Source organism: Oreochromis niloticus, linkage group LG5 (assembly GCF_001858045.2).
Source record: "Oreochromis niloticus isolate F11D_XX linkage group LG5, O_niloticus_UMD_NMBU, whole genome shotgun sequence".
Taxonomy (NCBI): domain Eukaryota; kingdom Metazoa; phylum Chordata; class Actinopteri; order Cichliformes; family Cichlidae; genus Oreochromis; species Oreochromis niloticus.
In genome coordinates, this window is record NC_031970.2 from 28318331 (window position 1) to 28345189 (window position 26859).

Genomic DNA, 26859 nt, shown 5'->3' on the forward strand with positions numbered 1-26859 from the left:
TATGATTTTAAAAGTGAGCAATAAGATTTTAAAATCAATGCGATATTTAATGGGGAGCCAGTGCAGGTCGGAAAGAACTGGAGTAATAGACTCAAACCTACGAGTTCCCGTTAAGAGACGCGCAGCAGCATTTTGAACGAGCTGCAGTCTGTGAACAAGGGCAGAATGGAGACCAGTATAAAGGGAATTACAGTAATCTAATCTTTATGTAACAAAGGCGTGGATACGTGTTTCCAGGTTCTTACGTGGTATGTAGGGCTTGGCCTTATAGATTAGACGTAATTGATAGAAACCAGATTTAACTACAGAAGACACATGTTTGTCCAGCTTGAAGGAACTGTCCAAGACGACACCCAAGTTCCTCACAGTATCAGAAAAGGAGTTGGCAAACGGCCCAATCAACCTGCTCCAGTTGAATGGCCTCGCATCCCTATGTTGGTTCAGTTCCTGCAAAATTATAATTAAAATATTTGTCTGGGACTATCTTTGCAATGATCCAAAACAACTTGTTAAAAAGAAAGTGTACCTAATGCCAAATGTGTATGATTTATGTATTTGTTCTCACTGATATGAGCTCATGGAGTTTATGGAAGAGCTATGGATAGGACCATGTGTTCAGCTTTAATGTGTTCCCTCAAAACTGCTGATATCTGATCCTAGCTGGTAGAGCAATTGCATCCATATGCTTGAACTTTTGCTTACTTGTCTCTTATTCTGCAAACTGGTGAGAACCCCACTCCATGTCGACCAGGGCTCCAACAAATCAAGCTTAATTTGAATAAATGAACACTTCCGTCGTTCACCAGCCCAGATGGTTTGCATATGAATAAAGAGGCTGTCTGTTTAAATGTAATTTGTGAGATAGCTGTGGAGACTAAACCTGGCCGCTGAATCACGAGTCGCATTTTTCTGCTCTTACAAATCTCCAAAGTTTATAGAGAGACGATAACAAAAGTTAGACTGTGCAAGAAACAAAACAATAAACAACTTCAGCCCCTCTTCCGATATAAGATTAAACCACGTGTGTCACGGGTTGCCAGGGCAAGCCGTGTGTGAATGATTTAGGACCCAGGAAGCGGCAGCTCTGGTGCAAGTGAGTTTAATAAACAAAAGTAGATAGAAACAGAAATGGCGAGGGTGAACATGAAACTAACAAAACTAACCAGAAACAAAGATGCAAGGATCCACAGGGAAATACACGGGATGATGGACGGAAAGACGCAGACGAACCAGCAACTACAATGACAGAAGACACGACTTAACTACACAGGGAGATTACACACAGGTGACACAGCTGGGAGTGATTAACGTGACGAGACAAGGGAGGCAAACTGAAAACACTCACATAAAACGCAGACCTTCACAATAAAACAGGAACGTACACATGCACGTAATGACACAGACTCAGAGACGCGGACTAACACAGAGACCCTACTACACTAAAGGGGATACACAAGCAGGGATGACACCAAACAGAGGGAACACAACTAAACCCTGGGAAACCCAAAACAACAGTCATAAAACTATCAAACGTAAAAGTACACAACCAAAAACACTGGTTCACACACTCAGGACCATGACAACGTGCTTGGATAGTTGAATCATAACACGCCTACTTAAAGAGGTGAGAGGAGGGAAAGCAGTCTATTTCTTTCTCGCGGACGTTAGACTCATCGGCAGGATGATGGCTTGGCTGGGTTTCTTCTATCACCCATTCTGGGCTGTTTCGACGGCGCTGCTGGCTGCTGTTGTGCGCCTGCAGGTGAGAAACCGCTGGAATCCACAAGCCTGCGCCGTGCGGCTGACAGGGAAGACTGCTATAGTGACGGGAGCCAATACAGGTTGGTTGAATATTAAGAGCCACTAACACAAAGCTGCAGGCGTAGTTTGGTGTTAAAATTCTTGCGGTCTTTTTGTTGTTGTTTGTTTGTTTGTTTTGGTGGCTTGGGGGTTATTTTATTTATGTTTTTATTTATTTTGTGTGTGTGTGTGTGTGTGTGTGTGTGTGTGTGTGTGTGTGTGTGTGTGTGTGTGTGTGTGGGTGGGGGGGGGTCTCTTCACATTCCATGACTATGAAGGGTTATCCACAAATTGTGATCCTAGGGTGTGTCATCACTGAGGGTCTCATTTACAGGAATTACAGGAAATACCAAGGTAGCAGCAAGAACATGAAGAGAGGCTGTATTTGTTGCACTTCAAAAAACAAACAAACAAATTACACTGAAAGGCAGCCGACATGCTTTGACGTTTAAGATCGTGTAAAAATCTGTCAGAGATTCTGCATGACCGCGACTTAAAACTCTGTGGTAAAATGGAGTGGTTCTAACTCCAGCTTTCATTCCTCTCAGCTCTCAGACACTAACGTGTGCATTCATTATCCCTGCTGTTTGAAGTTATTAGGAGGCTTTTGTGGTCTTAGAATATAGTTCCCATTGCTGTTCATCAGGACCAGTACCATGATCTATGCATCTGTCTATATGCATCTATTTTAAAGTCATTCTAAACCTAAAATACTAAATCTCATTCTTCGGGAGTTGCAGTGCTGCGCTAATATAGATAAGGTGACCTTGAAGCATGTTAATTGTTTACTTGGAAGTTAAAAAAAAAAATTCTAAAATTTCCTTTTATTACTCCAGACCAAAGGATGTTCAACAAAGGGTCATCTAAAATTTCACCTACATTAAACATTTATTCATGGACTAATAATCTAACCTATGACTTCTTGCGTCTTTATTAAATCTAAAGGTAACAGAGTTGTTTAGAGAATAGGAGAAGCACTAAAACCAGCATAGTAAAAATGTAGGAGGTAAAGACAACAGTGATAGGACAGAGACATTATTCAGTGTTAGCTACACACCTTTTATATGCCGTCAAAATGTTTGATGCTTAGGATTTTCATGCCCAGCACTTCACCTAATATTTAACTAAGTACTCTGAACATTCATAGTGAGCATGGTTGCTTACGCTTTGGTTCTTCTGCAATTGTTTGTACAAATGTCAAAAAGACATTGCAGTTTGTTTGGTTTTTCTTTCTGGGGTTTTTTTGTTGTGGTGGTTGTTGTCATTATATCTCAGTTGTTTTTCCTGTCATTCTGAGGCTTGCTGTATAGCCTTGTGGCAAGAGTAGGACCCAAACACAGGATTTGGAAACACAAGGGAATAAAAACTCAATGCATTGGGTCATTGCCCCAGGGCTTTGAGTTTTGAGTTCAAAATCCTGGGTCAACAACCCAGAGACCATGACACATCCAGATGTTTTATGACTTTGTCAATCTGGAGTGATTACATCATTGTTTTCTCATTTCTACTTTAACCTCCTAGGACCTGCCGTCCACATATGTGGACATCACATTTTTGGTTATTTTGAACAAAATACTCAATTTTGCTCTACATGGGCCTGATATCCACTTACGAGGACATTATACTGCTACTGTTCTATCAAAATTTTAAATAAATATCCTCATTTGTGGCTCTCATTTTTCTTAAAAACAAAAATAAGGTTAAAAAAAAATCTGGAAATTCTTTGTTTTTACATTCATCGGGCCCCAATATGCCTAAATATCAAAGAGAAATTAAAAATGCATGTCGTGGAAGAGTTCGGGTCTTAGGAGGTTAATCTGTGTTTTTAAAAAAAAATACAAATATCGTGGGGTCCCTGAGGACCTCAATCAAAAGTATCCATCTCCCTATGCAGTCTTAAGGTTAAACTAAAGCATCACACAGTATCAAGGGGAGTACAGTCATTTTAAAAGAAAACGCTATTATATATTATTTGCTATTGTTCTTAGGGTAATCTACACTTGACGTCCCAAGGAAGTTTATGCAGTTGGTAGTCTATGCCTGTTAAATATTTCAGTAGGATGAGGGTTAAATTGTAACTTTATGTACTTTGTTACTAAGAGCCTGTGGCAAAAAACATATAATCTGTTACCATTTCTTTGGTTAAATATACGCAACAAAATGCCAAAGTCAACACAGTCTCTCAGGCATAAAGGCGTACGTGTGCAACAACAAGATTATTCCACAAAGAGCAAAAAAAATTCTGGGAAATGTCACTGATTATCAACAGCCTCATTTTTTACCATTACCCAAATATGTTTGGGAGGTTTTTTTTGTTTTGGCTTTTTTTTAGAATACAGTCAAAGAAACACAATAGAAGACGTTCAAAGTAGAAAGAGAGTAGAAACACAGAAAAGACTGCAACCATTTTAGTCTGACACACTGGATTATCTCTGTGTATATAAATATACAAATATGTGTATACTTAAACACCCATCTTAAAGCTTTTGAGGAATTAAGACACATCTTCCAGTTATGTGGGAATAAGTAAAAGTGCTGAAGACAGTAATACTTGCTTTGGGAACTGGGAGGTGGGATATAAATAACCTGGCCATTAAGTCTATCCAATAGTTTTTCTCTGAATTTGCACTTACAAAGTGACCCAAAGAAACATCACTGTTTAAGGTGCCTTCGTAGCTCTTTGGAATGATCGAATGCTACTGTGAGCACGGTAAAAGACTGAGGTAGAGGTAGAATATTTAGTTCAGTGCAGTGAAGGTAATAATACCGGACTGTCAGATAAACAATCAGACACAGTGGGAAAGACTCACTGTATTATTTGTGGTTTTTGTAATTTTGGTCATTATAGGAGTCTCTAAATCAAAGTTACTGATGACAATTATTACCTGACTATTTATGACTTATTTAATAAAAAACTTAGCAACATATTTCTGACTAAAGCGTGTTTAATTACATTTAAACAAACTGATTCCACACAATGTAAATATGGAGCTAGCAAAGAAGTCTCTCCCTTGTGTGTGTGTGTGTGTGTGTCTGCTACACTGATACACTCTCTATGATGGACAATTGAATGCAAATGACAATTAAGGGGAAATGTGGAAGTGTTTGTGGTTTAGATTTGTCTTTCTGAAGTTTTCATTGCTGCTATTTTAAATGACTTCAAAGGAAGATATCTCACTGAGTGTGTAACGTTTTTAAAATCCTTTCAGCACACATGTGTTCAGCATATGTGGTGTCAAAATTGAGGCCCGTTTGTAAATTGTTCCACATGATAACTCGTGCATGAAGATGACAAAAAAACGTTGCTTAATAAAACAAGTTTGCTCATCTGAAGAATCTGAAATCTAAGCCCATTCCTCTTTTCCACATTTTCTTATTGCCTTGTTGTTCCATATGTGTTATTTCCAAGACATCCTCGTACTGAGTGAGTATGGATGATTAATTTCCAGTGACAAAATGAGAGTGTCCACATCTACATTTCCAGCAATTGTGGAAACTTTTACCTCAATGCTAACTGCTCCAGAATGTGATGTTGCCTGGGAGCAGTAGAAGTAGTCTATTCTCAACTGCAGTTGAAGTCATCGATTAACCAGATGTTCATGGAAAGTGAGAGTTGTGGGAAACCGTAAGATTTGGGACTTCATTAAAGCATGATTTACAGTGTGTAAAGCGAAGACCCAAAATCCAGAATGCAAAGACCAAATCTAAAACAAATCTCAAGCCACATGTCTCAGTTGAAGAAAGTCTGAACAAAAACCCAGAATTGGAACTATAATGTCCCATTTACAAAGTAACAGTATCCAGGCAATACAGTGAAACACATGTGGAACTATTTATACAAAGACACATTGAGGGTATTTATGGGAAACAGGTGGGCAATGTGAAACAGCTTAAAATAATTATGTATAAAAAGACACAGAACACAACCAGTTACCAAAATAAAATGGGATGTCATCAGCTAAATAGACAGATGTGACACTAACACACACAGACTTGACATAGAATGACATGGGGGGAAGAAAGCTGGGGGAAAAATCACATAAGCAAGTATACTAAATCGATGCTAACAAGAATTCAAATGGAAATGAACAGAAGCTAAAAACTAAAAACTCCAAATGCATGAAAATCAAATATAACAATAAATGACCCAACAAAGTCCACAAAACTTAGGGCCGGATCAGGCGACCTTGAACTCTATAACTTCCTCTCCCATAGTTTACCTTTTAATTATTTCTCTCTGCTCTCTCCTCTTTCCTTTCACCCTCAACGTGTTGCAGCAGCTAGCTGTCAGAACCTGGTTCTGCCGAAGGTTTCCAAATAAAACAAAGTTTTTCCTTCCCACTGTTGCCAACTTCTTGCTCGGAGGTGGTTCTGTTGGGATTCTTTCAACACTCCAGGGTCAGTTCAAACTGCCTTGAGATGACTGTTGTTGTGAAATGGCACTATAGAAATAATAGTTGAATTTAATCGCAACAAAAGCCTGACATCATGCTGTCAAACAAACTGTTTCCTTCTAAGGTTTAGGAGAGGAAATATTTTCCTTTCAGTTCTAAATGTTAAAGGTTGTAATGGAGAACTGTTTAAAGATTGCATAATTTTATAACATCAATTAACCTTCCCTCAGTGAGTGAGATAAGAACAACTATCATTTAGTAGTTTGTCCTCACTTTCATCCTCGCTTTTTTGTTTTAGAAAGATTTGGGTCTTCGCCTATTTGGGTATATGTTTTAAAACCACTAACATGCGATATACATACATATATGTGTGTATACAACATGTCACAGTTTCTGAGCGATAAAGATCTACTTCAGTCTGCTTAAGCTGCATATCTGCAAGCAAATGCAAGCAAACACAGAACAAATGCCCAGATAATGTGAAAACTCCTTAAATTTAGAATGAAATCATAACGTTTGTAGGCTTTAGACCTTATGCAAATCTGTCTTTCGATTAATCTGTTATTTAAGCATATTTTAACAAGTAATATTTTGTTTTCTTCCACTCTGCTAGGGATTGGAAAGTTCATTGCCCTGGACTTTGCACGTCGTGGGGCTCGTGTTATCTTGGCTTGTCGGAGCGAAGCAAGGGGCACAGCAGCACTTAACGAAATTAGGGAAAAAACTGGAAACTTGGATGTACATCTGCGTCTGGTGGACCTTTCCAGTATGGACTCTGTCCGAGCATTTGCTGAGGGGATTCTTAAAGAGGAGAAGGCGCTGCACATCCTCGTCAACAATGCTGCAGTATCAGGTTATACAAGCAGAGCCGGTCCAAGGATTCCAACACAACCACCAAATCACTCTCACTGCTCATAACTAGATGAAGATGAGCACATACACACGAAGTAGAAATAGGCAAATGAATTAAATTTCTTATTTTATTTGAAAATGTTTAGAAAAAATATATTCAAATATGGGGGAAAAATCAAAATTTTAAATATTAAAATTTTAATATATTTTAATATATTAATAAAATTAAAAATTTTAATAAAATATATTAAAATATATTAATTTTTTAATATATTTTAATATATTTTAACACAAAATTGACATTTTGTGTTAAAATAGTAAACTAACACACAATGTTGTGAGACGTAGCAAAAAATGCTAGCTATTATAAATTATGAATGAAAATGCAGTTCTACTGCGAGCAAACAGTAAGTAAGGCTTGATCTAATGAAAAACACATCAGCTGGCCAGGAACTATATTCAATTTAATTTGTTGAAAATTAAAAGCCAGCTCTAATTTGCATAACAATCATCTATGATGATTGTTTGTTTGTTTAGTGCAGAGGTTCCCAAAGTGTGGGGCCCTCATACCGCGCCCCCGAGCCATTGCACGGGGGGGCGGTATGAAAAGAAAAAAAAAAGAAGAAAGAAAGCTTGGACACTGCTAGCATAATGGACAGGTTTTTGACGGGGCTCCCACACAAACGCAAAGCAGGAGATGAAGCATCGCCAAATATATTTCCAAACCAACTTCCTTCCAAGCCAAAGACTAGAAAATATGGTGAAGCATATCTTCCCTTTGGCTTCACCTGCACAAGTGCCAAGGTAGGTCTCCCCTGCAAAATTAGTTTCCCTGCGTCGGGAGCAGCGCTGGGCTCTCCAAATCACGGACAAACAGTATCCAACATTCTTGATTTTTAGTTCTCAAACACTTCTTGTAATGACTACTCCTGACATTTTTGGACATGTTAGCTCTTTATGCAGTAAAGTTACAGTGGGATACAAATAATATCAGGCTGATCCTGCCGTAATTTGTTCCCCCTGTTCAAATCACGGACTAACAGTATCCCACAGCTGTTTTTGTTTTTGAACCCATTTTGCACAGAGAGGCATTTTCTGAAAAATGTATTGACAGCAATGTTGAATATTATTACACAGGGGGGAAAAACCCAACTATATGTAAAATAATTACACCGTGACGCCTCTGCCTTTCTGAATGGAGGGACAGTAACTGCGTGTGTATGTAAGCGTGTAAAACCTGAAGATAGTCAGATTAACATTATTTTGTCTCTATCTGCCATTCTGCAATTCATCTCATGTAAACAATAACGTGGCGCACAGCGTGACGTGAAAAGAGGCACATACCTTTGACGTTGCGTGACGAACTCTATATTCCTCGTCCACACGTAAACGCGCGAACATTTTTCTTGTAAAACAAAGGGGGGGCTGGCAAAAAAAAAGTTTCAGAACCACTGGTTTAGTGAGTGAATCATTGAACAACAATTTCATCAACATGACAGCAGGGATTGAGGAGATGCACACAGAGGTCAGGTGCCTAAACAAATGGATCATTGTCGTGACTTGATACAGAAAGCAACGCTTCGCAATAGCTAAATAATCTAGAACAGGGTGCCAAACATAAGGCCCGGAAGCCAAAATCGGCCCGACAAAGACTCCAACCAAAGTTGATGGAAAATTTGATGGAGGGCATATATTTTGCACCTAAACTGTATTTTCATCCATTTTACACATTGTCCTCCTGACAAAGATCTCCCCCACAGCCATTCATACCACACCAAAGTAATAGATAAACCAATAAATCACAAAAAAGATCCTGTTTCTTTTTCACAGCTATACAATTTTGTGTGTCCGCAGTAAAATAGATAAATAGATAAATAAAATATGACGAATTTCTGTGAATTAACAAAAACCTTTTGCTTTATAATTACAGGACAGTTTCGACAATGGGCTACCAAAACTTTTTCTGTAGTTTTACACATTACTTTACATTACAACTCAAAGAATTGTGCTTGACATCCCCGATCTAGATTTTGTATGGCAGACTTTGCAGGGCAGCAACACAAATATTTACAAGTATAATTATGAAAAAGTTGGGATGCTGTGTAAAATGTAAATAAAACAGAGTGCAATGATTTGCAAATCTCATAAACCAATATTTTATTTTATTTTATTATTATTAGAAGATAGAAAGCATAAACATTTAAACTACAAAGGGGCGCCTACAAAGGGACCACTGTGTACCATCCCATCTTCTTTTAACAAGAGTCTGTAAATGTCTGGGAACATCAAATGCATGAAACTGAGGAGACCGGCTGCTGGACTTTTGGGCGAGGAATGTTGTCCCATTCTTGTCTGATAAAGTATAATATAATATAATCTTATTGTATTTTTCATTTCATTGTATGCCAAATATTTTCAACACTTCCCATCTTTACTTCTGAGAAACTTTGCCAGACTTTTAAGATGCTATTTTTTATTCCCATTCATGTTATTGACCTGTTGCCAGTTAAACTAATAAGCTGCATAATGCTCCTTCAGCTGTTTCTTTTTAGCACCACTATGTTCTATGTTCCATTAGCAAACATAGCGGAGATTTGTAAATCACTGCATTATGTAAGCAGTGTTCCAACTTTCTGAAGTTGTCTTGTACTAAAACACAGCACACAGAGTATCAGAGAGTGGTACACGGTGTGCTAGCCTTGTGCTACACGTCAAGCTTAGAAAACCTTTCCAATAAAAACTGTATCATTGTCCATTTGTGGAGCTAAATATGTGTATAGTGAAATCCTCACTGTAGAAGATCAGTTGTTCTTGTGCTAATTTGTTTTTATATTTGTAAGGCTAGTCTGATTTATGACATCAACTTTTAGATCAGCTTTTAATTCTAGGGGTTTAACTCTTTATCAATCAGGTTTACCAAGGAACATAACCAAAGACGGATTTGAGGAATCTTTTGCTACTAACCACCTGGGACCTTTTCTTCTCACCAACCTGCTGCTGGGTAAGACTGTGGGGTCTATTTAACACAGCGAATGAACTGTGTTGAGAAAACGAAATGCATAATACACTACTGCCTGCAATTGTCAGGTCATCCTAAATATCTGCCATTTTTTGGTGTCTCTTCTTCTCATCGTATCCTTCCTGCCACAACGTGTTTCATATTCTTTCCAGACCTGATGAAGAGTTCATCTCCATCCCGCATTGTCAGTGTCAGCTCAGTCAACCACAAGAGGGGTAAAGTGGACTTCTCTCATTTTCACGGCAAGAACCTGACCTATCGCATGGATCAAGTCTACAACAACACTAAGCTGCACAATATCATCTGTACCAACGAGCTAGCACGCAGACTAAAAGGCACAGGTAGGCTACAGGAAAGCAAATATTATGAATATACATGAGTAATCTCTCCCATTGGAACAACACTGAAAGAAAATAACTCACAAAATAAGAAGCAGTAACAAAAGATGGATGATGATCGCATTCAGATTTAAAATACACATAAACCACGGCTTTATGTGATTTAAATAATAATGCACTCTCTGATGATGATCAGTCTTTAAAAATTATTCTCATAGGACCATTGTTTGTCTTTACATCTCCTCTCCTCCTCTCTGTATTTGCACTATACATTATACCGTAGTTTGTCTGTTTTTCTAAGAAATCTGAAAGATGAAACTGGCCTTGAATATTCATAAAAGATGGTGGTAAAATATTGAGAGATTCTAGATTCTAGAAAGTATTGCAAATTAAACTTTCATTTTCAGTTTTTGCATCATGCTGAAAGTCAATCTCTTGCAATCATTAGAGGCTGAACGGTGAGTTGTTGGGCGATGTTATTTCATTACAGAAAAAGGCTCATATAGGTCGGCACCTGAACTTCAGTTTGTACCATCAAAAACACATCAGTGTAATTCTCATTACCATTCCTTTGGGCAATGCACTGCTTTACAGCTGGAATTGGCCTCCAGGCCAGCTCCACCTGCTTCACTCACTCCAGCCTCTAATACTTAGGAGAAAATGAATTTCTCAACATCTTATCAAACCCTCAGTGCTTACCTTTTCGGTGTCCGTCTCAGTGTTGTTTTTGTTTTTTGTTGTACTTTTGTCATTACATAGATGTAACTGCAAACTCCGTCCATCCCGGTATTGTGATGACAGAAGTAATGAGACACTATTCGCTTTGGGTCCGTTGGATTTTCAACCTCATTGGGTTTTTCTTTTTCAAGGTAAGTTGAAACAGGCAACCAAACTAAAATAAGATACCAAATCCAGACTGTTTCAATGATGGCACAAACCAAACTGCTAAAACTAGAATAACAAGTTCAAGCACTAAAACATTTGACACATCTGTGGTTAAGTATGAAATGAAGCTTTCCTGCTGTAGGAATCTTAGGAATCCTTTGTTCTTATTCTTTGCTTTTTTCCCCTTGAGGTTGTATCCTCATATCTTTCATTTTTAGCCCTTGTCTCTGTGATGTATACATCAGTTCTTGCATTCATATCGACATTTTAAACATGAGATAGTCTGCTGCAATGTGGGAAAACAAAATTACAGTTAGGTCCACGAGTTTTTGAACACCATTTTTGTTACTTTGCTTCTGTCAATCACCAAAACAGATTTCATATTAAACAATTGAAGTGATTGAAGTGCAGACTTTTACATTTACAATACAATACAATTTTATTTATATAGCACATTTAAAAACCCGAAGGCACACCAAAGTGCTTCACAGTAACATGTAGAGTCAACATAAATCAATAACAGGGTACAAATCAGGCACTAGCACAGACAGGATAGAGGCACTAACAGACCAGGAGATTTAGGTAAATACAAAATCTGATGAGACAAAAACAGCAGTAAAATTAATAAAAAATAATAATAAATTTAATAAAATCTAATAAAACATTTAACAGATTAAAATTTAAAAGATTAAAAGGGTGTTAACTGGTCAGGAAAGCCAAGTCAAACAGATATGCTTTTAATCTTGATTTAAAGGATTGGACAGAATCCAAGGCTCGAATAGAAGCAGGGAGGCTATTCCAAAGTTTGGGTGCAGCTGAAGCAAAGGCACGATCGCCTCTGGTCTTCAGTCTAAGCTTAGGTTGGGCCAGAAGTAATTGATCTGATGATCTTAATGCACGACAAGGGGTGTGCAAATTAAGGAGATCAGTGAGGTAGCTGGGTGCAGTGTTATTCAGGATTTTAAACGTGAGTAACAAGATTTTAAACTCAATACGATATTTGATTGGTAACCAGTGTAGATCGACAAGAGCTGGGGTAATGGGGTCAAACTTCCTAGTTCCAGTAAGAAGGCGAGCCGCAGCATTCTGAACGAGTTGCAGCCTTCGAAGAGAGAAGGCTGGGAGACCACAGTAGAGGGAATTACAATAATCTAACCTGGAGGTCACAAAAGCGTGGATAAGTTTTTCCAGGTCCCTATGTGGTATATAATGCTTAGCTTTAGAAATCTGGCGCAGTTGAAAAAAACCAGATTTAACTACAGATGATACTTGCTTATCGAGCTTAAAGGAGCTATCCAAATAAACACCCAGGTTACGCATAGAGTCAGAGAGAGAGTTAGCTAGGGGCCCCAGCAGGGCAACAAGCTGGTCTCGAGGAATATGGCTGTCGAACACCATAACTTCAGTTTTTTTCTCATTTAAAACAAGAGAATTTTCTGACAGCCAATCTTTAACCTCACTCAGGCAATCATACAGAGAGTTCAGTGATGCTGACAAATCATCAGTCAGTTGACAGTAGATTTGAATGTCATCAGCGTAAAAGTGATAGGAAATATTGTATTTTTCAAATATGGAGCCCAAGGGTAGCATATACAAAGAGAATAATAAAGGGCCCAAGACAGACCCCTGGGGCACACCACAGCAGAGAGGGGCAACAGAGGAAGAGTATCCTCCTATCACAACAGAGTAGGATCTGTCAGTGAGGTAAGAATTGAACCAATTAAGGGCAGAACCCTTGATGCCTACAACATGCTCTAGCCTCATCAAGAGTATATTATGATCAACCATGTCAAAGGCTGAAGACAGATCCAGTAAAACTAAAACGGCAGGGCGACCAGAGTCAGCGAATATAAGAAGATCATTATAGACTCTTAGCAGGGCCGTTTCAGTGCTATGGTGAGGCTTAAAACCAGACTGGTATTTGTCTGTGATATTATTTGCAACTAAATAAGCCTGTATTTGGAGAAAGACGGCTTTCTCTAAAATTTTTGATAAAAACGGAAGCTTCGAGATTGGCCTATAATTGGCAGGGTCTTTCTGATCAAAATTACTTTTTTTAAGAACGGGGTGCACTACCGCATGTTTAAAAGCAGTCGGGACACAGCCCACAAACAATGATAAATTCATTAAGAATAAAATGCAAGGCCCAATTTCCTCAAAACCTTCCTTGATAATTCGGGATGGAAGGATATCATGCACAGAATTCGAGTTTCTCAGTTTTTCAATTATTCCCTTAAGAGTGGGGAGTGATAGCAGCTCAAAGTGAGAAAAGGTGGACATGCATCCTAAAACCGGAACGGGATTCAGCACAAGAGAGTGAGAGTGTGAAGCCTTCAGTAATAAAACTTTCCCACTAAAATGATTAAGAAATTGTTCACAGAGAGCCTGAGAGGCCGAACTCAAAGAGTCCGGACAGGGATTTATCACTGAATTAAAAATTTTGAATAACATTCGGGGGTTTGCCTATCATTGTCAAAGTCTACAATCAAGACACACCTGGAATGGAAATACAGAACGTTTACAGCACAATACAAACCACTGGTTGCTTTCAGTGAGGCCAAATGAGGCTTTGCCAGAAAACTTCTAAAGAGCCTACCCAGCGCTGTATTTGGTATATTTGGTGATGTCCAAGGATTTTCACCCCCTTGAATTAATATTTCAGTCGGACATTGACTTAACATTCACTGTGGTGGTGTATAGAGGCAGAATTACAAATACTTGCACCCCTAAAGTTTTTCATCTGTCACTTGTATCTGTTGTGTCATCCAGTGCTCAACAACTGGCTGTACTAGGCACAAAACAGGGCTGGGATTACATGTTTTCCAGATGCATATTTGTAGCTCTAAGGATGTTTATTGACGTTCATGTTTCCTCTCCACCTTCCTAATCTCCTTTTCAGTCACCAGAAGAGGGGGCAGTGAGCACAATCTATTGTGCTGTAGCAGAGGAGCTGGAGGGTGTAACCGGGAAGTATTTTGATAGCGACTGTTCCCTGACTCTGCCTACCCCTTTAGCTCGGGACGCTGCCCTCGCGGTCAAGGACTTTGAATTCTGCGAGAGACTGACATCAAAGCTCTGAAACCACTAGCTGGGAGGGTTTGATAACAAGAGGGGTCAAAATCCAAACTCATTCATACTGCACCTACTACCTATGCAATTCTGATACCACAAAGTCTGATTTTTACTTTTTTTCCTTAAGTAATTTGCATGCACATTTTCTTTAAATAACTGTATTTTTGCTAATAAAGTTTACCCAACAGTGACCACTCAGTGCAATTCTTTCTTTTTAAAGGAACATTTAGTGAAATATTACAAGTTGTGTCTGTGTCCCTTGGGATCATTGCTAAATAGCTTAATGATAGAAATGATTTTTCAGAATATGCATTATGTCTGAGTAACTCTCATGCTATAAAGGGTTATGAATTTCCTTGAGGCTTGAGAGAAATCAGTTTCTCCTGGGAAAGAGGCTGACACCCTGTGGCCAACAAGCCAACATGCTTTCACAGAAATTACAGCGCAAACTGGAATGAGTGACACAATCACTTCCCTTTATTGATTAATTCAGTAAGACACAATAAAACTTTAAAGCATTCTGTGCTTTTTGAAGAATTTATACAGCATTCATCCCCTCATGCTATCAGCCTTGTTACTTTGCTGCGGAGACAGACAGTGAGAGAGCATTATGATTAACAAAGATTTGCATGCATGTATTAAGCTTCTTTAGATAAGATCATATTGCGGCTTTTTCAAAAATGTGACTTATCACCAATTATCTTGCACCAATCAAATACCTTTCTGACACTCCTGGGTTATTTCATGGATGATCTCTTCGAGCACTGGAGTCACGTGATCCAGCTGTTTTGGTGAAAGACGGACAGAATTCTCCACGATCTTCTCCTGGGCAGAATATGCACACGTAAGTGTTAATGTCTGAAACAGGTCTCGCTTATAAATGAGACACTGAGTCTCACTTATACTCACTCACTGAGTCTTTATTTACACAAACCTGTGTAAATAAAGGTTAAATAAAACATAAAAATAATGCCTTCTGTTGAATGAAAAAAAGTGTTTTAACTGTGACTGGATTGAGAATTTTACACTAGTTGTGAAGGCAATTTGTGTGTCTGTGTGCGCAAGCGCTCACGGGATTTCCACCACGTTCTGTCTGAGGAACCTGTTGGACAATGACTTCTTCAAACTGGCCATCCTCTGATCGAGGCTCCATGTCCTTTCTCCCTTCTCGCTCCTGCAGCACGGACACATGCACACATAGATGAACAAAATGAGACAAGCTGCTTTTTTTAATTTCTTAAGAAGCTTTGTCTTCTGTCTTTAAGTCACAGTTTAAAATAATCTTTATTCATCTAGTGAAACAAATCACAATTCATTTCAATCTAAATTTAGTTTTATATCTTTCCTGAGCGTCAAGAAATACAAAACTGAAAAATTCTAGAAAGGAGTGAAAAATGACAGTCAAAATGCAGTAAAGCCCAAAGTGATGCCATCAACTATACATAAGCTCAGTGAGAGAGCAAATTCTCCACTTGGACTGTTTGTCTAACCTGTGGGGTTCCACAAGGTGCAATCCTGGATCCATGATTATTTTCCTTTTCCATCCTTCCTTTAGCATGCATCGATCTTTGATTCAATTTTTTTCTGGAATTTGTATCATTTCTATGCTAATGATATTCAGATGTCCACCCTAGCTGACTGTTTATCACAGATTAGTCACTGGCTTCGGTAATTGCCTTGTTTTAAACTAACAAGACTTAGGCCATGATTATAGCTCTTCCTGAAATACATTCAAGAATCAGTCAAGTGATTGCTTCCATGTTCGTTATCATGGTGTAATATTCGACTCCTCAGACTTTGAGTCACATATAAAATCTATCACACATTCCTGTTACTTTCACTTAAGGAGCATTTTTAAATAGCAAAGTATGGTCCACACCTTTGAACTAAAGAAAATTGTTCATGCATTTGTGTCATCACACCTAGATTATTGTAACACCTTATTTACCGGCTTAGATAAACCATCTCTTTCACATCTGCAAGCGAGCTCGCATTACCCAAATTTTATTCTCTTTATGTTGGTGTCCAGTTGAGTCGAGAATTTGTTTTAAAATTCCCATTTCAGCCTGTGGCACTAAAGCTCTTGAAGAGTTTACCACTCCAGCTCTGTTTACCCAACTCTGTGGATTCCTTTAAAAACAGGTAAAAACTTTCTGTTTAATGAGGCCTTTTGTTGACATTCTTTAGTTATTTATGCTTTTATCTATTTTTATTCTGTTTTAATATGCTTCTCTATTCATTTTAATTTTAACTTTTAAATGTTGTACATCCTTTGTGACTTTTGTCACTAAAAGCATTACATAAATAGACTGTACTTACTCTGTTATTTGCTAGAAAAAAAACAACAACAATAACTTAATAGGCCAATTCTTTATTTGCTACTGTCAAGAGATGTACTCTAAGACACTTCTTCAGCTGAGAATCAGAGAGGAGAAACACAAAGTTTTACTTGCATGCAAGGGCAGCCAAAGAGCACTCACACTTGGAGTGAGGGCTCCGAGACTCGCGCTCTGCCACTGCCCTGGTCTTTATTTATACACAAGAAGAGTAATACGTTTGTTCAGTGGAATGTTGATGCATGAGCATGTGCGGATATGTGTGTGTCTGTGTGTGCGCGCGTGTGTGTGTGCGTATGCGTGTGCCAGGAGAGGCTCCTCTACCTGGTACAAAGTGAAACTGCTTATTAAGCTCTTATCTAGCAGGTACTGCTCCTTCCCTGCATGATAACGGGTCACAGTGAATCAAAACAGTCTGAGTTATAAAGAGGTCATCATGCAGTATTCTATCATATGCAAACTTATATTATTAAAAGATTATACTGACTACAATTTTCTATTGACAGCTACATTACAAAATCGAATCTGTAGGCAATATCCCACAATATTATCAATTATTTCACAGAACCTTTTGGTTTTTCAGGAACAACAGTAATCAGTTTACCAGTATGTAAAAGGAACTAATCCTAACCTTCAGAAAAGTTTGGGATCAAACACCAATGAGCTAAACGGCTGATTCATGACTGAAAATCGTGACTGATTTTGTGGTCTGGACTGACCAATTCATTAAGCTCTAGTTTAGCCCTAGTTGTACACACAAGCTGCTTACCTTCATCAGCATCAACTCTTTTGGGCTAAAGAACGTGATGTGTCCCTCCGTCCTCTGAACCAGCAGCGCCATCAGGCACACCAGCACCACGCAACCAGCCACTGCTCCACGCATGCTCATTTTGCTCTGTCCCCTAGAAACATACACATTGGTACATACAGAGCAGAAAGTTCACACACAATACAGTCTGAAGGTGGCCAAGCGACTCTATTTTGCAGTGGTCGACATCTGGCATGACATGCAGCATGTAACCGAGAGCGGACAAAGAAACACAAGGAATCTCGTGCTTATGTAATACAGAGTTTGGGAAATACATTAGAGATGGGGGGGGGGGCAGAACAACAAACTCCTCCAGAGGCAAGATAGATAAGAGGTTGGAACCATATTTACAACCAGCAAGACAGGTCTGTGCACAAATGTGAGTAGATGAAAACAGAACATCAAAGAGAAAGAGAAATGAGAAAGACCTAGAGGCAGAGAGAGACAGAAGCACAAGAAGCCATGAGTTACTCACATGCTGTGTCAGCGTTGGTTAGTTGCTTGAGGAAGTGTGCTTTAAAATGAGCAGAGCTCCAGTGGTCTGAGTGTCAGCTTGTTGCTGTCAGCCTTTATATCAAGCCCTCTCCTGATCCCTAAGCTTTTTACTGTCCTCCCTCACATCCGCTCCTCAACAAGCTCCTTCAAGCATAGTCCTGGAAACACAAATATTACTCAGGAACGGCTGGCTCATTTTTTTATTTTTTTATTAGGTTAGTATACTCACCTAATCTTCACTGGTACGTATAAATTATAAGATGAATGTATACTGTGCAGTTTTAAAAAAAATCAAAGCAGTCATTTCCTCATTTATTTTTACTCACTTTAGGAAGTAGAATTAACTCATGTATTCATAACACATCCTACAAAAGACAAACTGCAAACTGAAAAGTAAAGTTCAATTTTTACGTGACTTTCGTTTGGGTCACTGAGTTAAATATAGAAGCGGGGGAAAAACAATTACGACAGTCTTTTCAAAGAAGTCAGTCATATATCCTCGGCTCCAAGTAATTATCTAACACATTCTGACATTTATGACCTGCTACTAATTTGTGTTCGCGCACATACAGACCCACATGCATCTGTGCCTTGGAAACCTCATGACTTATTTCCTGCACGGTGGCGAAATGTTACTGCAATTTATTTTTATTTTGTTGTCAGAATACTCAGCAAGAGTGTTTAATTACAAGCATTGCTATTGTTCTGTGTGGTTTATTACATTTTAGGTGCATAGATGGAGCTCTGTATGTCTTCTCTAGCACTTTATATTACACAAGCACTATGACACACAGGTGACTGCTACATTTTTCTAACACCTAGAGTATGTATTTTAAAGTAACATTTAGGGATTTAGAGGCTTCAGGATAAATTATGGAAATTGTATAACCTTTATATTATAATACTAGTAAAGAATATGTATAAACAGTTTAAAATAAACCATGCTGTATATATTCAAATCTACATTTTAAACTTTGGCATACAGAATCAAACACCACAGCAAATGTTTCAAGACATCAATCACTGGGTACTGAATTTGGGATTTTCCCTTTAAAGGGGGAAAATCTCACTTCCAATGCCATGTTTTTACTCTTGGACTCTTGGAGTCACAATTAAAAAATAATCTTTATTCATCTTCTGAAACACATCATTTTACAGCCTTTCTTCAAGCCAGCTTTGCTGTCTGTGAATTCAGACTGAGCCCAAGGGCGCCTCCAGAATTTTTTCATAGGGTTAGCCATGTGGGGGCCACTAAAAATGTTGGGGTGTCACCTCAAAAACAGAATTTTCTAGTTTTATTATGCTGTTGTCAAATATAGGTTACTTGAAAATTATGGCAAAAAAGAGAGAAAGAAAATAATTAACCCAGTTAATTTCCTGCCATTAAAGTTGATATCATTGAAAATACGTACATATGAAACCCATTTTGAAATCCACAATAATTTGTTTTGATTGACTGATTGATCGATTGATTCCAACCTTCACTAATGATTCTCAGCAGAGCTGAGCAGAAGCTGTGGGGGGCCAGCAAATTCAGGGGATGCATTGCAATAACTTTTTTGGAATTACAGTCATTGTTATCTAAAGTCCCCCATTTTCAAAGGATCAAAGGTAACTGGACAGTCCTCTAACAAGCAATTTTCTGCTCCCTTGTTTCATGACAAATAAAGCAGCTGGAAACATTTGGTGTTAATTCAAGTGCTTTTGACAGTTAATCTCAATAAGAGGTCCAAAGAAATGTTGATGCAATTGAAGGAGTTAAAAAAAAACATTCACAAAAACACTTGACTTGGTTAGATGCGGTAACCATGTCATTGTAACAAGTCTATGATCAAGAGAGGTGTTCATGGATGAAAATAACGTGCAAACCACTAGGTACACTCAAGAGCAATGCCATAAAACATATAAAGAACCTGCAAAGTTGAGTAAGTGTTGTAAATGTTGACTAATTAATAAATAAATAAATACCACAATGACAAGAAGAGAAAAATATGGAGAGAAATAGCTAATGATGATTAAAGACGTAATTCTGAAGTGCACAGGCTGGTATTCTGTTCATATTCAGCCAAATACTGCAAAACTGATTAGTCAGCACTTCACAGTGCAAATGTATAATGACCCGAGCGATAATGCAAAAGCAACCAGCGAGCGAGCCATGGCAATGAAATGGGATATTCTTCAATTGCCTATTTATCTGATCCCAACCTAATATAGCATTTTGTTTAGTAATTAAACACAAACCTCAATCCAGAAAGACCCACATACAAGCATCAACCAAAGTGGCAACAGTGCCAGCATAACAGAGCATCTCAAGGAAGAAAAAAGCATGTGGTGATATTTATGGTTTACAGACTTCAGGATAGGATTTTCCTTCAATTAAAAATAAATCATTCTTATTTAAAATAATCCTACTTTGTGCAGTTAGTTTTTAATCTGGGTGGACACTGTATACAAATTACTTTAACTCCTAAACAGTTAATGTAATGCTTTTGTTAAGCGCCTCTAATTAAAACTGAACGCCTGGACTTCAAAATCGCATATTAAGTGTAAGACTTGGAATCCACTGTGGTAGTCTGCAGATGTGGTAGTCTGTATTTTTTTTTAAACTGCAGTCCCTGGCTATAGATATTTAAAACATTTCTCTACCAACAAATACACGTGGCCCAAACACTTTATTGTTTTCGTCTGTTTTGCCCCCTCCGACCTTTTCTCAGTGTGTGAACTGTAAATACACTGCTTCAGAAAAAAAAAACAAAAAATATTTTGGGACGCGTTTACCCACAGTTAGATGAGAACATATATAAGAGCACGAACCTTATATTTTAATATTTGTTTCTTCAGCATAGGAAATTGGGGAAAGGACGCATATTGAAGCTTTCTCGGTCGGGTCTCGCGATGTCAGAGCTGCTACCGCGGGATTTGGGGCGGTGCTGCTGTTTGCTGAAACGCGTGGACGCAGTCTTTTTGCTGAGGTGAAGCAGCACAGCAGACACGAATTGCGTGCTGCCGCAGATTTTCCAATCATGGTAAGCTGAGCGGGGTTGGATATGTTGGCATGACTGCAAATTGTTCGTTAAACTTTACACTTTAAGTTTTTTTGCAGTTAGTTGCGTTTTAAGAGTATAAATGTCTAGTTAGATTTAGTTCACTTCTGTCGAGCTAAAGGCCCTCCGACATTTGGGGAGCAGTTCCGCTAGTGCTGACATTAGCGGGAAAATATATATTTTACTTTAAAGGCTTAAAGTGACAAATGATGTGTCCAGCTGTGTTAGTCGCAGTCGTGCCAGAAGCACTGATATTGACAGTGCTGTAGCAGGTATTGTACTTTTCTAGGGGCCGTGTTAGCACAAGCTAGCTCTTAGCAAGCACGTTATACGCAGGCCTAGGTCGACACGTGGGTTCATCGAGACTGCAACGTGGTTACGTGTGAAAGTTACGACAAAGCAGTGGTAGCTAAACCTGAAGTGGGAAAACACTTTTGAAAAAGCTACTGCACATTTATGCCTAAAATTGCAATCTTATTTTAGGAATTAATCGAAAGTGAAGTTAGCTCGTGTCTCGCTGGTCAGCACGTGGGGACTAGTAAACACTTGATCTGAACGTAGTTTTAGAAACACCTTTCAGTTTCTGCTGGCTGCAAGTGTTACCTGTTTACGTCTGTCGTCTAACTCGATCGTGCACGTTCACCTTCCCTAGGTGTTGCTGCACGTGTTGTTCGAGCACGCGGCGGGCTATGCGCTGTTCGCCGTCAAAGAAGTGGAGGAGATCGGCATGCTGCTGCCCCAGGTGCGTCCTCTTCCCTAACTCCTGTGTACTATCTGTTTTGTGTGCTCTTTAAGCAGAGCACTGATAATTGTGCTTTTGTGTCGTGTCAGGTGGAGGCGAGCGTGCTGAGCCTCGGAAAGTTTAACAGCATGGTGAGCTTAGCCGCCTTCTTCCCCTTCAAGTCGGCCCAGGCCGCCCTGGAGAACATGAACGCCATCTCTGAAGGTATGTATGATTATCATTTTTCTCTTTATCAATCTTGTGTGGAAAAGTCCTCAGCTGTAATGATGTTTTATAATCTGTCAATCCACTGAGTTCTTGTGCTGACAGTTTCATATCAACCCTGAACACCTGAGGAAAGACTTTACATGGACAGCCGAAATTGTAGATTTTGATTTGTTCTTTTATCTGTAATAATTGTTAATGAGACTACTTTAATTATGTTCAATTTGTTCTGAGATGGCAAGATTGCATGATGGCAAATTATCGGGCTTTAATATGATAATATCACAATAGTCAGTGTCGTATCTTTTAGATGCCTTTCCATCTCAACCACGTGTCTACAGATGTAATTACATTCTTCCATCCCTTGAAGGTATGGTTCATGCTGACCTGAAGCTGTTCCTAGAGACCAATCTGCCCCAGTCTGGGAAGAAAAAATCAGTGTTGGGGGTTTCTGATGCCAAGATTGGAGCAGCGTTACAAGAAGAACTTAGCAGTTCAATCCAAACTGGAGGGGTGGTGGCTGAGATCACACGAGGTGAGAATGTTTACCTGAGAGTTATTACAAAATATGCAAAACGATACTGTGTCTATATAATAATGTGGACTGTTGTGATGTGAACTTGTGATCCTGAAACTCATGAAGGTTCATACTGAAAATCTGAACAGCCGTTGGATCTGCACTTTTCTGTTCGTGTTCTTCTTAACACTCAGCAAACCTTCTCAATCTGTCCTGTCCCGTCAGGTTTGCGTCTGCACTTCCACTCTCTGGTGAAAGGTCTGACTGCCCTGGCTGCCTCCAAGGCACAGTTGGGTCTTGGCCACAGCTACTCCAGAGCTAAAGTCAAGTTTAATGTCAACAGGGTAGATAACATGATCATCCAGTCCATTGCTCTGTTGGATCAGCTGGACAAAGACATCAACACCTTCTCCATGCGTGTCCGGTAGGAAATTTTCATCACACAGTAAAAGGACTGGTTTTTGCATAAAATTAAACAGTTTAGGGAACATGTTAACCTTTCATGCTGTTCATCTTTTACTCTTTTAATCTCTTCTCTAGTTTTATGGCTTTTCTGGTGACAGATTTGCATCAGGCTTTTTGTAGTTCAGGGTACATTTTGGGGCATCCTCCTAATGCTTACCACAGACAGCACACCTCAGAGTGCTGACTGTATAGAAACAGGAGGTAGATCAGTTACTCCCAACACTTCTGCTCTGCCAGCTGCTATCTGGTGAGGCAACACTGTTGGGTGGAACATCATGTATATTTACTAGCTCAGCATCTTGTAGCTGTTTGGGGTGTCGTGGCGCATGCATTCATTTTGGTGTGAAGTGTCCTGGTGCAAACTGTCAGAGTGCAAGATCATCTAGAACATTTAGGCATCAGTTATTGTCAGCTGTAGCATTCAAGTCTTAAAAGCTCCAGGCTTGTCCTACCGATACAGGACTCTGTGAATAGAATTGGATATCTTGAGAGAAAGAGAAGCTGTAATTTTGAAAGTGATATTTTTCAGCAGTCTTGAACTTAATTAAAAATTGTGCCATCTTAATGGGTAGTTCTGTTTTGTGCTTGAGCATAAAAGCCTCGGTTATTGGGTTTGTTTTATAATAGTTGTTTTTTTTGTTTTTTTTGTAAATGTGCAGCCTTTAAATGCTTACTCCAAAAACCCTGCACTCAAAGTTTTAACAACCTCTTGTTTATCTACAGTGAATGGTATGGCTACCACTTTCCGGAGCTCATCAAAATTGTGTCCGACAACTCGATGTACTGCCGCCTGGCTCAGCTCATTGGAAACAGGAAGGAGTTGTCAGAGGAGAGCCTAGAAAGTTTAGAGGAGGTGGTGATGGACAGTGCCAAGGCTCAGGCCATCCTGGATGCATCACGCTCCTCTATGGGTGAGTACACCGGACATTCAGAGTATGTGCTGCATAATTTCACAAAAACACATCCTGCTTGGGTCAAAGATAATTTCATCCACTTCATGCCATATTTTGAATCTGGTTCATTCACATACTCTACGCTTCGAGACTTAAGTCCCAACTCCACATTGTGCCCCTTTTTTGCCCACTCTGGACTACAAGTGTCCTTGGTGTCTAACACAGGGGGGTAGAGTAGTTCTCTCATAAACCTGTAGTGAAGGCATGCATCCTCACTGCGGATCCTGTCGGGAGAAACAATCTCACATTTCATGCCATGTACTGGTTTAAAATGTCACAAATGCAGCACCTGCTAAAGATACAATGCTGATCCATCCTCTGGTTGTTTGGTCTTCAGGTATGGATATATCTCCCATTGACCTGATTAACATCGAGAGGTTTTCGAGTCGTGTCGTGTCTCTGGCTGCCTACCGGCTGGAGCTGCAGGAGTATCTGCGCTCTAAGATGAGCCAAGTGGCTCCAAACCTGGCAGCCTTGATTGGAGAAGTGGTGAGTCTTAGTTTTATTTTAAGTTTTATTTTTAACCCGGACCAATGATGTTCTACCAAAATCTGTCAATCCACTGAGCCAGTTTGATGAAAAATGTATTCGGTGCTGATGGTCCTCATACTGTGTTGTGCATCCAGTGTCAAAATTGTGGTTTTTTGCTTAAAGGGGCCATAACAGATTTTCTTATCTCCAGGTTGGAGCGCGTCTGATCTCCCACGCCGGCAGTCTGACCAACCTTGCCAAGTATCCAGCATCCACGGTTCAGATCTTGGGAGCAGAGAAGGCCCTGTTCAGGTACTGGGGCACCCCCTCCCTGCTGGGGAAAAAAGTGGCTGCAGTGATGGCAGGGCTGGGCTGGAGCAGAGCTGGGTGACTGGAGAAGACATAGTCTCCTCTGGAGTGATCCTGCTCGCCCAAATGCACACCCACAGTCTGAGCACCCACTCACAGCACAGAGGTAGAAATTTGTCTAACACTACAGAATGTTTGAAGTTACCATCAAGTGTCTAAAACTAAGTTCTAGTGATCGCGTCCACATAGCTGCAAAGTTAAGTTGTATGAAACGTGCCTTCCAATGTGCATATTTTAATGTTGTCCACAAGAGGGAGCTGTTAAGTTGCTGGCATATTAGTTCTATATGCTGTTCATCCTGAATGTGAAAGCAGCTGTATTTTCACAGAGCCCTGAAAACACGTGGAAACACCCCCAAGTACGGCCTCATTTTCCACTCGACTTTCATCGGCCGTGCCGCTGCCAAGAACAAAGGTCGCATCTCCAGATATCTGGCAAACAAGTGCACAATCGCCTCACGTATCGACTGCTTCTCAGGTGAGTAACGTTCCACACGCCTGCATCGGCTTACATGCATGTGGCGCCATTGCAGTGATGCTCATATTTTTCGTCAACAGTATTCAGCCTTCGGGTTGGTGTTGAGAAGCTTTCTCCTGAGCAGAGCCACGTGTCTTTTAGGGACGCTGATTAGTCAAGTGTAATCCCCCGCTTGTTGAGTTAAGCTGAAGTTTTCTCGCTTTCTTACAGAGTTGCCTACGAGCGTGTTTGGTGACAAGCTGCGTGAACAGGTCGAAGAGCGGCTGTCTTTCTATGAGACCGGCGATGTACCACGGAAAAATGTGGATGTCATGAAGGAGGCTCTCAAAGAGGTTAGCTTGATATTTTTTATTTTATTTTTTTGTTAGTGATTTTTAAATGTCTTGTCAAAGGCCCAACAAATGGAGAATCAAGTTCCTGTAAGACATTTCAAAAGTATATTTGATTCATTCAATCTCTGTATGCTGTGAGTGATGAGACATCTTTCCCTGACATCTCGGTGAGGGTAAAAGCTGATTTAATGAGCCTGATGCAGCACCAGTACCTCTGGGGGAAAGTCTCAGTGTTTTATCCTGATTTAACTGAATTTGTCGTCTTTGTTTGTTTTTTGGTTCCCTCTCTCTCCTCATCTTAGGCTACTGATGTTGCAGCTGAGATCAAACGCAAACTAGAGAAGAAGGAAAAGAAACGTAAGAAGCGTGAGAAGAAGTTACAAGAACTTGAAGAAAATGGAGAAGCTAACGGTGATGCAGAGGTAAGAGTTGCTTTTTTGTGGCCTTGGCATGTTATGATTTGAGATGGGACCCAAACATGGTCTCTTCTCAGTGTACGGCATGCTATATAAGAAGACTCCGAACCATTGGCTGGTCCTAATCAATGGGCTTGATCACTGAAGAGAGTCGTACATTAAAGCTGTATCACAGGCATTAGGCTTTCAGGCTTCCAAGCATTCAAAAGAAAAGTTTCTGATATTTAACTTTTATTTATTTATTTTTGTCTGAAGGTGGAGAATGGAGAGGAGGACAACACTCTTAAGAAGAAGAAAAAGAAGAAACAAGCAGCTGAGGAGATGGAAGCACAGGCAGAGGAGGCCCCCTCTGGAGAAAATGGAGAAGAGACTTCAGCCAAGAAGAAAAAGAAACGAAAAGCGGAGTCGGAGGAAGTAGAGGAAGCTCCAGATGCCGAGGATGGAGCTGAGGAAACTGAGACTCCAGCGAAGAAGAAGAAGAAGCGAAAAAGTGAAGCTATGGACACACAGCCAGAGGAGACCCCAGAAACACCTGTGACTGAAAAGAAAAAGAAAAAGAAGAAATAAGATGCTGCAGAGTAAAGATGGGATGTGTGGACAATAAAATTGTGTACAGTTTTTTTTTTTTTTTTTTTTTTTTATTCAGATAACCCCTATATGAGGGTGTTAACTGTATAAGTCTAGTATATCAGTAGCTTTGTTGTACTGTCTTTTATTTTTGTAAGAATGCAGGTTATTTTGCAAATGAATGCTTATAACTGTGCCTTGGAGTCGGTAGTTTACCTGCACTTCTGAAAATAAATTGCCTCAAGCTTTTTTTGTTGTCGTTAAAAACATTTTTTTTTTTTTTTTTTTTTTTTTTTTTTTTTG

General features: G+C 39.5%; 2 protein-coding genes and 3 non-coding genes across 5 annotated transcripts; all 5 read left to right on the top strand.

Moving 5' to 3' along the window:
* Positions 1 to 1508: 1508 nt before the first annotated feature.
* Positions 1509 to 14551, top strand: zgc:64106 (retinol dehydrogenase 11). Its single transcript, XM_003442708.5, has 6 exons — positions 1509 to 1841; positions 6808 to 7047; positions 9958 to 10047; positions 10218 to 10406; positions 11163 to 11272; positions 14188 to 14551. The coding sequence occupies exons 1-6, from the start codon at positions 1682 to 1684 to the stop codon at positions 14365 to 14367; spliced, it is 969 nt and encodes a 322-aa protein (XP_003442756.1). The 5' UTR covers positions 1509 to 1681; the 3' UTR covers positions 14368 to 14551.
* A 6348-nt stretch (positions 14552 to 20899) lies between these two features.
* nop56 (NOP56 ribonucleoprotein homolog) lies at positions 20900 to 26805 on the top strand. Its single transcript, XM_003442707.5, has 12 exons — positions 20900 to 21025; positions 21696 to 21785; positions 21875 to 21989; positions 22360 to 22524; positions 22732 to 22930; positions 23695 to 23882; positions 24262 to 24413; positions 24607 to 24707; positions 25093 to 25241; positions 25452 to 25573; positions 25876 to 25995; positions 26245 to 26805. Exons 1-12 carry the CDS (start codon positions 21023 to 21025, stop codon positions 26554 to 26556), a joined length of 1716 nt encoding a protein of 571 aa, XP_003442755.1. The 5' UTR covers positions 20900 to 21022; the 3' UTR covers positions 26557 to 26805.
* Positions 23112 to 23247, top strand: LOC112847012 (small nucleolar RNA SNORA51). The gene has a single exon (XR_003220285.1). It is a non-coding gene; the product is annotated as a small nucleolar RNA SNORA51 (small nucleolar RNA).
* LOC112847016 (small nucleolar RNA SNORA26) lies at positions 24048 to 24166 on the top strand. Its single transcript, XR_003220289.1, has one exon. It is a non-coding gene; the product is annotated as a small nucleolar RNA SNORA26 (small nucleolar RNA).
* On the top strand, positions 25707 to 25774 carry LOC112847011 (small nucleolar RNA SNORD57). The gene has a single exon (XR_003220284.1). It is a non-coding gene; the product is annotated as a small nucleolar RNA SNORD57 (small nucleolar RNA).
* Positions 26806 to 26859: the final 54 nt, after the last annotated feature.

Excerpts from the sequence above, each read along its gene's own strand:
- zgc:64106 (XM_003442708.5), top strand. The coding sequence starts at position 1,682 with ATGATGGCTTGGCTGGGTTTCTTCTATCACCCATTCTGGGCTGTTTCG. Across the intron at positions 10,407-11,162 it reads ACGCAGACTAAAAGGCACAG|ATGTAACTGCAAACTCCGTC; the intron begins GTAGGCTACAGG and ends GTCATTACATAG. Across the intron at positions 11,273-14,187 it reads TTGGGTTTTTCTTTTTCAAG|TCACCAGAAGAGGGGGCAGT; the intron begins GTAAGTTGAAAC and ends TCTCCTTTTCAG.
- nop56 (XM_003442707.5), top strand. Across the intron at positions 22,525-22,731 it reads GGTGGCTGAGATCACACGAG|GTTTGCGTCTGCACTTCCAC; the intron begins GTGAGAATGTTT and ends CTGTCCCGTCAG. Across the intron at positions 25,242-25,451 it reads ACGTATCGACTGCTTCTCAG|AGTTGCCTACGAGCGTGTTT; the intron begins GTGAGTAACGTT and ends GCTTTCTTACAG.